The sequence below is a fragment of the Phocoena phocoena genome, chromosome 17, assembly GCF_963924675.1.
Source record: "Phocoena phocoena chromosome 17, mPhoPho1.1, whole genome shotgun sequence".
Taxonomy (NCBI): domain Eukaryota; kingdom Metazoa; phylum Chordata; class Mammalia; order Artiodactyla; family Phocoenidae; genus Phocoena; species Phocoena phocoena.
Genome location: NC_089235.1, coordinates 79,597,393 through 79,608,897, shown reverse-complemented (window position 1 = coordinate 79,608,897; position 11,505 = coordinate 79,597,393). Strand labels below are relative to the sequence as shown.

The following is an 11,505-nucleotide window of genomic DNA, read 5'->3' as shown; positions in this document are numbered from 1 at the left end:
GTTTGGTTTCCGTTTATTTTTCTACCCAAAGCCCTGCACCGGAATAAATGGTTGCAAACCATTGTGGTCATGTCTGTGCTAGTTCCGGGAGTAGAGGAGGTGGGGAGGAGCCATCCACACACACAGTCCCCCAAGTCCCAGGGTTTGTCACCCAGGGCCAGTCTTGGCAGCGTGCATGACGCCTGGAGGGGCACCATCACCCTTCACCCCCGGAGGGGACACGACCCTCCCCAGACACCTCCTCTGCAGCCCCAGACAAGGAGGGCCCTCCTGGGGGAGGCCTGAGTAGGCGCGCCGGCAGAAGTCTGTCAGTGGAGCAGTGATGCGAGGCCATAGCTCTTCCCCGGGCAGCCACCAGCCTGCCGGAGACCACGCGGTGGAACCCCTCCCTGCAGGGCCGCCCCGCCCACCCTGCCAGCCCTTCCCCCACCCCTCACGGCCAAGCCCCGCCTGCCCAGGCTCGCCCGGGTCCCACCTTGTCCTACCAGGTGACCTTGAGCAACACCCTCTGCCCGCGGCAGGTCTCTCCCGCTCCGCGCCCCCGTGGGCTGCGATCCGACCGTAGCTCCTGCTGCGACGGGAATATTCCGAGGACCAGCGCGCCACCCCGGTGGCCACCGGAGAGCCGGGCCTTGGGAGGAGTTGCCAAGGGGGCATGCCTCTCCCCTCCCTCAGAGCCCATTCTGTGCCCACGGCACCCGGCACCCGGGGCAGGGAGTGGAAAGGCCGGATCAGACACGCGGCCACTGCGGTCGGAGAGACGGGCGGGGACGCACAGGGCGCGGACCATCCCGAGTCCTCGGGATATCCCACAGCAGGCCGGCCGTGTGGCTGGGATTTGAATCAAGAGGTGGGGGGGTCAGGGACATCCGCCTCCGGAGAGGGGAGGGTGCTCTGAGCTGGGCCAGCTGGAGCCAGGGAGGAAAGTGCCTCCTGGTGCCAAACTCCGGAGAAGACCCCTCACCCCCACCTGGAAGCCAGGGGTGCAGTCAGCAAACTTCCGGGGCAGAAGGAGGAGGAGGCCGCCACACGGGGTCAGGGAAGGCTCCGCAGAGCAGCCATCCCTGAAGGGACACCGAGGCCACCTGGGCCCCAGGTTCGAAATCCCCACCAGGTGGAAGAAGTTAACTACATGAGGACCAGGCTGTAGCCATGACATAAGCGGCCACAATTCTGAGAACTGGCCTCAAAGAAATGGGAACAAACCAACCCTGGAAACGAAGATTTAACTGTACTTAAAACAATCAAGATGACGCTGACCAGACCACTGGCGGCCAATTCCAAGATGACTGCCAGTTGATTGATTTTCTCTATTGATTTTCTTCTTCTATTTCCTTGGTTTTTTTGCTCTTATTTTTATCATTTCCTTTATTTTGCTTATGTGGGGATTGATTTACTCTTGTTCTAGTTTCTGAAGGTGGGATCATAGGCCATTATGTCGAGAACTTTATTTTTTCTCATACAAGAGTTAGTGCCAAAATTTTCCTTCTAAACACTGCTTTAGCTGCATCCACTAACTTTGATATATTGTGTTTTCATTTTCATTCAGTTAGAAATACTTTCTAATTTCCTTTAAAATTTTTCCTTTAGCCCACCAGTTATTTAGAAATGTGTTGCCCAGTTTCTAAATATTTGGTGATCTTATTTTTCTGTTCTTGATTTAATTCCATTGTAGCCCAAGAAAATAATTTGTAGGATTTCAATCCCTGTAAATTTGTTGAGATTTATTTTATGGCCCACAATAGGCCTATCTTGATTAATATTCTGTGTGTCCTTGAAAAGAACGGGCTCTCTTTCTGTACTTATCAAGCAGGTCACATGTGCTGGTAGTGTTGTTCAAGTCTCCTTTATCGTTATTCATTTTCCGTTGACTTCTATGAGCTCTTAAGAAAGGAGTGTTGGGCTTCCCTGGTGGCGCAGTGGTTAAAAATCCACCTGCCAATGCAGGGGACACGGGTTCGAGCCCTGGTCTGGGAAGATCCCACATGCTGCGGAGCAACTAAGCCCATGCGCCGCAACTACTGAGCCTGCATGCCTAGAGCCCATGCTCCGCAACAAGAGAAGCCACTGCAACGAGAAGCTCGTGCATTGCAACGAAGAGTAGCCCCCCCACTCACCACAACTAGAGAAAGCCCACGTGCAGCAACGAAGACCCAGTGCAGCCAAAACAAAAAAATTCTCTACGAAAGGAGCGTTGAAATTTCTGGCTGGAATCATGAATTTTCTTTTTCTTCTTTTTGTTCTATCAGGTATTTTGGCTTTATGTGCTTTGAAACTCAGTTGTTAGGTGCATAAACATTTAGGATTGCTATGTCCCCTTAATGAACCGACCCTTTTATCATTATGTAACATCCTTCTTTTTTCCTGGCTATATCTTTTGCTCTGAAATCCACTTTGTCTGATATGAGTGTGGTCACTCCTGCTTTCTTTTAATTACCGTGAGTCTGGTGTCTCTTCCTCCGTGCTTTGCCTTTTAACCTACATGTGATCTTACATGTACAGTGGACTTCTTGAGGGCAGCAGAGACATGGCTCTTTCTCGTTTTATTTAATCTGACCACCTCTGCTTCCTAGTTGGGGTGTTTGGACCTTTCAGTGTGATTAGAGGCGTCATGGGTTTAACTCTCTCACCCTGCCTTCTGTCTTCTCTCTGTCCCACTTGTTCTTTCTCCTTTCCCCTCTTTTTCTGCATTCTTGTCAATGACCAGATTACTCCCTGTGATTCCATTTTATCTCCTTTGTTACCTTATTAAGCAGAGCTCTTTGATTTTTCTGTTCTTGCTCTTTCTTTACTTTTTTTTTTAATTCTAGAAAAGAATTCTTTTTGCCTTTGCATGTCTGAAAATATCTTTATTTCCCCTTCACTTTTCAGAGATGTTTTTGGGGGGCATATAATTCCAAGTTGTTTGTTTTGTTTTTGTGTTTTGGTATTTCAAATATTGCTTCACTGTGTTGGCTTGTACTGTTTCTGACAAGAAATCTGCTGGCGTCCTTCTCTTCTTGTGCATTGCACAATGTCTGCTTTTAGTGGTTTCTCTTTATCACTGTTTTTTTTTTTTAAATTTATTTATTTAATTTATTTTTGGCTGCGTTGGGTCTTTGTCGCTGTGTGCAGGCTTTCTCTGGTTACAGCGAGCGGGGGCTACTCTTCGTTGCGGTGCATGGGTTTCTCATTGCAGCAGCTTCTCTAATTGTGGAGCACGAGCTCTAGGAGCATGCGCTCAGTAGTTGTGGCTCACGGGCTCTAGAGCGCAGGCTCAGCGGCTGTGGAGCACAGGCCCAGTTGCTCCATGGCATGTGGAATCTTCCCGGACCAGGGCTCGAACCTGTGTCCCCTGCACTGGCAGGTAGATTCTTAACCACTGTGCCACCAGGGAAGCCCCTATATTCTGGCGGTCATGAAGCTCACACTCTAATGGGGCATATGCTGTGGGCTTCACTGGTTTTAAGCAATTGATCACGATGTGCTTTGGTATAGTTTTCTTCAATTTCTTGTGCTTGAGGTTCATTGAATTTCTGGGTTCCATGAGTTTATAGTTTCCCTGAGGGGAATTCAGGATGGAGGCAAACAGGATACTTGCCCTAAATAGCTAAGATGCACATCAAAGGAATAATTTCAATGAGCCCAGACTCTTGCATCTTCCCGAACAGAGAAAAGCACTAAAATCATTAACTTGCGGTGTCTGCTTTTTGTGACTAGCAGTGATCTTTTGATGTTTGAGTACATTTGTTTGTTTTTTCCCAGCAAGAACTCCTGTATGTCCCGGCTCCTCCCTTACCTCCTTGGACCAGTTCCTCAGAGCCGAGAGGCTGTCTCCTGGGCCGTAGTCCTCCGTAGGGTCCCCAAGTAAAATATTAACTCAAGACTTTTAGGTTGTGCGGGTTTGTACTTTTTTTAGTTGACACGAGGTTTCTCCTCCAGCCCCGTGTGAGCTCTGGGAACCCTTGTGCCTGCTCCTTCCACATCTTGGGGTTGGTTCCTCAAATGTGTGCGCTGATGGGCCCTCAGCTGAAGACACAGGCGCCCTCTGCTGACCTCCCCAGCCCTGTGGGTTGGAGAGGGGACGGCTCTCTCCTCTCTGCCCTGTGAGATCCAGCTGCTTTGGCTTCCCTGAACTCTCCTCTCCTCAGTCAGAGCGTCCCGGGCTCTGTCTGGGTTTCCCCTCCCTGCTCTGTGGCCTGCAGCTCCTTTGTCTCCCCCACCTCCAGGGTCACGGCCCCCGCTGCCTGCTGTGCGACCTCCGAGAACCGTGGCTTCATTTATTTTGCCCCATTTTTCAGTTGTTTAAAGGCAGGCGGAAACTCCAGTTGCTGTTAACTCATCATGACCTGATGCTGAAGCCCACAGCATATGCCCCATTAGAGTGTGAGCTTCATGACCGCAAGAATATTTGGGAATGTTTGCCCGTTTTATCTCCAACTCCTGGCACCCTGAGGCCTCTCAGGGACTATGTGGCAAATAGCGTGACCAACCATCCCAGTCTGTCCAGGGAGAGTGCCCACTTCGCTCTGGAGGCTCAGGGCCTAGGGTCCCCAAAGTGGTTCAACTCTTTTAAAGAAAAATAAAATTGAGGGTCAAAGAAAATGTTGCATTTTTTCCCCTCACATTAGAAAAAAAAAAAAAATTTAGGGCCCATGAAAATCTTAAATTTTGCCTTAAACATACATTATTATTACCGTGGAAGGGGGTCCATGAAACAATGGGCTTCTTTCAAGGCTTGCTTTTACGCTTTGTTAGGAGGGACCTGGTGTGGGGACCGAGGCCCAGAGATGCTAGGTAACTTGCCCAGGTCACACAGCAGGTAAAGCGGGGTCACGTGGGGACCCAGAAGCCGGATCCAGAAATCAGCGCCTCCCCGCCCCAACCCCCGGCACTCGCTGCAGCTCCGCTAACATCCCTGTACAACTGAGCTAAAGGAAGAAGGGGCGCGGGCTGCTGCTGGGGTGCGGGGCTGACTAGCAGCACGGGGGTGAGTGGGCGAAGGGCGGCGGGCGGAAGCAGGGAGAGGGAGGGAGGGGCAGAAGATTCTGTCCCGTGCCCCATCGCGAGGTGCACGTGCGTCTGAGGGTAGCGCGGGTGTCACTGCGGGGGCCTAGGTCTGGGCGCGGTTGGCCCTCCGCGGGGGGCGGGGGGTCCCGGTCCCCGCGGGAAGGACGAACTCGCGGGCGGGGCGGGGCGGGGCGGGGCCTGCGGTGAGGTCACGCGCGATGGGCGGCTCTGCCGCGGGGCGGCGGCGCGGCGTGGGCACTGCGGGGCTCAAGGACGGACGCACGGTCAGACCCGGGCTCTCAGGGCCGGCGAGGGGTGAGTCCTAGGCGCAAAGGGGGCTCATGGTGGTGAAGGTCATGGTTGAGGTCCCCCCGACAGCCGCCCGAACTTGGGACCGCAGTCTTGGGGGCGGGGCTCTCCGGGAGGGGGCGGGAGGAGCTGGAGCCGCAGGCCCGGGCTTGCTCAGACCTTCGACATCCCGAGGTGCACGCCCGGAAAATGGGTCATGGAAGATGGATTTGTTGTTCTCGGGAACGGGAGGGTCTAACTTAGTTCCCCGAGGCGGGGACCCTCCGCGCGGGGAGGGGAGTCGTGCTCCAGACACCCCCCCAGACCCTTTCCGAGAGAGTGGGCATCTCCGCCCCAAACAGCAGATCCAGACTGGGAAGTTCTTGTCTTGCCCAAGTGCCCTCCTGGAGTGCATCAAAGCACATTCCCCCACAGGCTGGACAGAGTCCGCTGCCGATGGGGGAAGCCCTGTGCCCACCCCCACCCCGTCGGCTGTCCCCTCGTGTCTAGGCAGCCCTTGGCAGGGGAGGAAGTGGCTCTGCCTAAAGAGGCCCCTGAGGCCCCTCCAGACCCGGCGCTGGGCCCCTGTGCAAGGCCTGAGCTCTGCAGTACTGACTCAAAACCCCAGGCAGGGTTCTGGAGGTCTTCTGGGAGAGGGGCCCCTAGCTGGGCCCTGAAAGTGTCAGGAAGTTGGGGGGGCCCACGCGGGGACACGCCAGGGGCAAAGGGTAGGGGTAGCAGTGAGGATAGACCCACCCCTGGGGCCCCAGGGCCCTGGGTGGGAGAGGGCTGGATACCAAGCTCCTGGGCCCCTGCATCAACCATCCCTGGTAGACTGTGGGTTTGGCCTGGCATTCAAAGCCCCTCCAGCCTTCTGGCCTCCCCTTGGCCCCCCACCCCTGCTTCCTTCTCATCTCATTCGTGTCGTCTCCTCCAGGAAGTCTTCCCTGACTCCCAGGCTGAGTTGGGGGACTCCTCTGCCCAAACCTGTGGGTCCCTCAGGCCCTGCTGTGACCACCTGTCCTCATCCCCCTCTGTGCAGGGCTATAGCGCCTCCAGTCGACCAGGAGCTCCCAGAGGGCAGGGGGTTGTCCCACCCCCTCTTTGCCCTGCCCCAGCCCTGGCCTGAGTTGAATCGAAGACCAGCTGCTTTCCTCTTCCCTGCTCCCACTCTGCCCTCTCACCTCCGGCCATGGTGCCCGTGCTCGCCCTGTTCCTGGTGGCCTTGGTGGGCCTGCCTGTGGGTAAGATGGATGGAGAACAGAGGGATGGACAGACCCACCTTTGGGGGCAGGCAGGCTGGAGGGGGTGGGGGCGGAAATCCCAGTGACCACCTCTCCTCCCGGCTCTTCTGACCTGGGGAGGCTGACGGGACCAGGGGGCTGATGGGCTGGAGGAGGGGGCCTCTCGCTGTTCTCTGACCCCAGTCTCCCTCCGGCCCCGGCCCCCGGCCCCCAGCCCAGGCTCTGGACTGCCACGTGTGCGCCTACAATGGCGAGAACTGCTTCAACCCCATGCGCTGCCCGGCCATGGTCACCTACTGCATGACCACGCGCACTTGTGAGTTGCTGGGATGCCCCTCACAGCCCTGCCTGGGGGGCGCGGTGGCGGGTGGGGGAGTGTGCGGGAGCTGAGGAGGGAGGCTCCCACCTGCCCCAGGATCCTTTCTGGGAGCTCCTGGCTTAAGGGAACCTGGCCGAATGGCCCTGCATGCTGGGGTTGGCCCCCTCAGGGTCCTGGCCCACCTCCCCATCCCTCTGCAGACTACACCCCGACCAGGATGAAGGTGAGCAAGTCGTGCGTGCCCAGCTGCTTTGAGACCGTGTACGATGGCTACTCCAAGCACGCGTCCACCACTTCCTGCTGCCAGTACGACCTCTGTAACGGCGCTGGCCTCGCAGCCCCTGCAACCCTGGCCCTTGTACTCCTGGCCACCCTCTGGGGTCTGCTCTAAAGCCCCGTCCCGCCCTCCACAGACTCACTCAAGGGCAAAGTGCGGAGCAGCACGGTCCCACCCTCTCCCCCTGCGCACCCACGCCCCGCCCGCCCCAGAACCGCTTCCCCCCCCCCGCCCCAGCCACATCCAGGAGTGTCTGCAAGAGGACTCTTGACCTCCCCCAGCTACCCGGGGGTCTGCTTCCAGGTTATGACCTGTTGTTTTCAGAAGGCCGATGTGGGACCACACCTCCCAAGGCATCTGGCTTTGACGGGGCAGCTCAGCCCCCTCCTCTGTCTCAGGATGGGGGTGTGGGCACGGTGTGCTGTTTATGGGGGATCTTCAGTTGGCCGGTGAACACTGACGTGAAGGGGACCTCAGCGTCTGCCCTGTAAGTGTGCTGGAGGGGGAGGGGAGATTAGGGACCCAGGGGGTGGGGAACAGTCCTAGGAAGAAGGCTCTCCAGGGTCCTAGGAGGGCTGCCCAGGGCAGGTGTGGCATGGCAGGCCGATCGGGGAAGCCCTGTGCCCCCCGTCCCCCGTCGGCCGTCCCCTCGTGTCTAGGCAGCCCTTGGCAGGGGAGGAAGTGGGTCAGCCTAAAGAGGCCCGTGAGGCCCCTCCAGACCCGGCACTGGGTCCCTGCGCGAGGCCTGAGCCTGGAGAGGCCAGGCTATATTTGGTCGAGCTTGAGAGCTGATCCCAGTACTATTTTGGGCCAGGAGGGAAGGGAGCAGAGAGGTAGCCAGCCGAAGCCTGGCCTTCAGCCCTAAGCAGGCCCTGGCGGAGCGCGCCTCTTTACTGGGGGGCGGGTGTTTGGGGCGCCGAGGATTCGCCGGGGCGCCGAGGATTCGCCGGGGCGCCGAGGATTCGCCGGGGCGGGGGCGGGGGCGGGGGCAGTGCATCCTTGAACCGGAGCGGTGCGCCCTCTGGTGGACGCTTGGGGCCGCGCCGGGCAGGGGTGGGCTCGGTCCGCCGGAGGGGAGGGGAAGGGAAGGCAGGGTCCAGGGAAGGAGGGGAGGAGGGGTCGGGGAAGGGAGGGGACTGTGGTCAGGAAAAGAGGGGAGGGGAGAGGGAGAGGGGAGGTCCGGGGGAGGAGGGGAGGACGGTTTGGGAAAGAAGGATGCAAAGGGCCGCGCTCCCTCCCCGCGCAGCCGGGATCCCCTCGCCCCTCGCAGCGGCTTGACTGCTATCCGGGCGGCAGCAGGATCCCGACTGAACGAGTGCTGGGTGCGCCGGCCTTGGCCCCAAAGGGTTTCGCGGGCCCCTCGACCTCTGACTCTGCCCACGGGGAGGGCGGGAGCTCCGCTCCGGCTGGAACGCTCCAGCCTCAGCTCAGGGAGTGGCTCTCAGGTGCCCCCAGTCAAGCTGGGCCTTGGGAACCCCAGAGACCCAAGAAAGGGCATCATTTAAAAGGCACCCACCCTGGGCTTCCCTGGTGGCGCCGTGGTTGAGAGTCCGCCTGCCGATGCAGGGGACGCGGGTTCGTGTCCCGGTCCGGGAAGATCCCACATGCCGCGGAGCGGCTGGGCCCGTGAGCCATGGCCGCTGAGCCTGCGCGTCCGGAGCCTGTGCTCCGCAACGGGAGAGGCCACAACAGTGAGAGGCCCGTGTACCGCAAAAAAAAAAAAAGGCACCCACCCTAGGTGAGCCCCGCCATCGGCCAGCTCGGGGAAGCCCGGTCTGCCCAGCGTCTGCTGTTCTGGATCCGGGTGGCCCGGGGAGCCGGGCCCTCCTTTCAGTGAGGCCAGTCGATGTGCAGCGTTGTGCCCGGGGTCACACGGCACCTGAGGCCTCCTCAGCTGACCAGTGCCCCCAGCTCCAGTGTCCGGGGAGGGGCCAAGGAGCCCCTTCAGGTTGGCACGGCCCAAGTGTGCAGGATGGTGGCAGGTGCCCACGTGGGAAGTTGTCCCTGGAACTCAGAAGCCCTTGGCCCCTAAGCATGGCCCCTGTCAGGGGGACCTGTGCTGGAAATTCCCTCTTGAGAGCTTCCCTCTGGGACCGCCAGACCTCAGGGTATCCGGTCCTTAGGCAGGCCTGGGTCAGGCTTCCCGGAGGGCCAATAAGCAGAAGGACCGAACCCCAGACAGCCGTCCAGGTGGCCCCTCCCCCTGATGCCCAGTGTGGTGTGAGCCCCTCCTTGGGGGAGGCTGGGGGGAAGCCAGACCCCACCCCCAGCTCCTCCACCCAAAGACTCCCAGGAGTGGTCCATCTCAGGGAAGTGACCACACTCCCCGCAGAGTTGGCTGCGGGGCCACGGCACCTCCAGATGCTTTCTGGGAGGGAGGGCAGCCCTGGGCAGACTGCCCTCCTGACTCAGCAGGAGAGGCCTGGGAAGCACCGTCACTGCCCTGCTTGTGCAAGCACTCTGTCCTGGGTCCGGTGGCTCCTCGGCTAGATCGGGTCCTCCCTCCCTCCCTCCCTCCGTCCTGTCCTGGCGGGGATGGAGTAGAGCCCTGCCTGGCCCCCTGTGGGCTCTGGGGTCACTGAGAGCAGGGATCCAGCAGCTGGGCATGCTTGGTGTTGGGGGAGCTTCTCACACCTGCCTCTTGCCTCCATCTGTCCGACCCTCCTCCACCCTGACCTGGTCCCATCCCAATACCCATGGCACTGCCCCCAGCACCGCGGAACACGCTGCCCATCCCACCTCCACAGACTGGGTTCTGCCTGGCCCGGCTGTGGTCGAAACTCAGACACACCTAACGTGTTATGCTCACGCCCTGGCCGGGCCCCCTAGTGGGAAGCGTGTGGCACTGCAAAATCAGGGGATTGCACCAGTAGTGCCCTTGGAAATCAAACAAGTCAACTTGTCCCAACTGACTGTCCATGAGGTTAGTGACTAACATCTGCCCGTTTCCCTGCAGTTGTGGCTCTAAGCACTGCAAGACAACCCTGCAAGGTAGGAGCCGTTATCATGCCCCTTTCACAGATGAGGAAACTGAGGCACAGGTGAAGTAGTTGCCCAAGCCAGGTGGGACTTCTTGTCCCCCGCCCCCACTGCACCCCTGCCCCACCCTGCAGTCGCTTCTCCCATCAGCTGGGAGAGGAAGGGGAAGCTGAGAAGGTGGGTTTATAAATTTAAGAGGATTTTAGCATGTGAAATCATTGTAACAGCTTAGGGTCAGGAAAGGAGAAAATCAGCACCAGGAGGTTTGAGAAGCCATGAAAGACAGAGTCAGGCCATCCAGCCCTGTGTCTGGGTGCTGGGCCAGGGGTGGAATAGCACAGAGGAGGGCAGAGGGGTGCCAGGCACTCCGAGCTCGCCTGGCCCAGACCCCTTCCCCACCTGTGTCAGGATCGTGGGTCAGCAGGCGGAGAGGCCCAGGCTCTTCCCCGCGGCTCTTCGCGGCGTTTCAGATCTGGAAGCAGCCTGCCTGTCTCAGGAGCGGCTGCTTGACTGTGTGGTGGCACCTCCACGGACTCCTGTGCTGTCCATCTGCCTGGAACACAGCTGCGGCCCCGGTGCAGACGGACGTGCGGAGGGGAGGCTGGACAGCTGCTTCTCACCTCCCTTTGTAACAGCTGATTTGTGGTGATGAACGTGTATTTTTTTAATGATTCCAAACCTCTGAGAAAGGTGAAAAGAAAGTGAGAGCTCTCTTTCATCTCTCCCCCTCCCCCAAATTTTGTTGGATCCTATCCCTCGGGCTGATCTGGAGCTTGTCCTTCACACCTCTGAGCCTCTGTTGTCTTGCTGATAAAATGGGGACAATAGCGCCCACCAGGCTGCCCAGTGGGGCCAGTAACTGCCCAGTCTGGGGCCTGGCACACAGGAAGCACCGGGTGGACAGATGGATGAACGGACGGACAGACGGATGGATGGTGCCCTTTCCGTCCACTTCCTGACCCTACCCAGCATGGGCATCGACTTCAGGCCACGGCCCCCTCCCTCACACGGCCTCCCAGAGAGGTCTCGTTTGCACCTCCTCGAGCTAGTGAATAAACGGATGAATATGTGTGGACTTTCTGTCCCACCAGCCACCCCTCCTGCGCTCACCTCTACCCTGTGGGCTGGTTTGCTGGTCCTGCTGGCTCTGTCTGTCCTAGACTCCCGCCCACCCTGGGTCGCCCAGTCTTGACCTCGGAACCAGCCCTGGTCCAGGGCAGGGGGTGACCCATGGGAGGGATGGGAGCCAGGCAGGCGAGGCAGGAAGACTCCCAAGGTTCACGGGAGCGGCCCCGGTTCTGGTTCCCTGGGAGCGAGGCAGACCTACCACCTCACCCAGCGGCCCCCTGGGGAAGGCTGACGGGGCTGGTGGGGGAGGTAGGACCCCAGGAACTCACCCACCGCCCAGC

General features: G+C 58.9%; 1 protein-coding gene across 1 annotated transcript; it reads left to right on the top strand.

The window, feature by feature from the left end:
- The first annotated feature begins 6,469 nt into the window (after positions 1-6,469).
- On the top strand, positions 6,470-7,231 carry LYNX1 (Ly6/neurotoxin 1). The gene is made up of 3 exons (XM_065895624.1): positions 6,470-6,521; positions 6,736-6,837; positions 7,041-7,231. Exons 1-3 carry the CDS (start codon positions 6,470-6,472, stop codon positions 7,229-7,231), a joined length of 345 nt encoding a protein of 114 aa, XP_065751696.1.
- The last annotated feature ends 4,274 nt before the right edge of the window (positions 7,232-11,505 follow it).

Bases quoted from the DNA above. Each gene is read 5' to 3' on its own strand.
- LYNX1 (XM_065895624.1), top strand. From the start codon at position 6,470: ATGGTGCCCGTGCTCGCCCTGTTCCTGGTGGCCTTGGTGGGCCTGCCT. The intron at 6,522-6,735 runs GTAAGATGGATG...CCCGGCCCCCAG, and splicing joins CTTGGTGGGCCTGCCTGTGG to CCCAGGCTCTGGACTGCCAC. The intron at 6,838-7,040 runs GTGAGTTGCTGG...ATCCCTCTGCAG, and splicing joins CTGCATGACCACGCGCACTT to ACTACACCCCGACCAGGATG.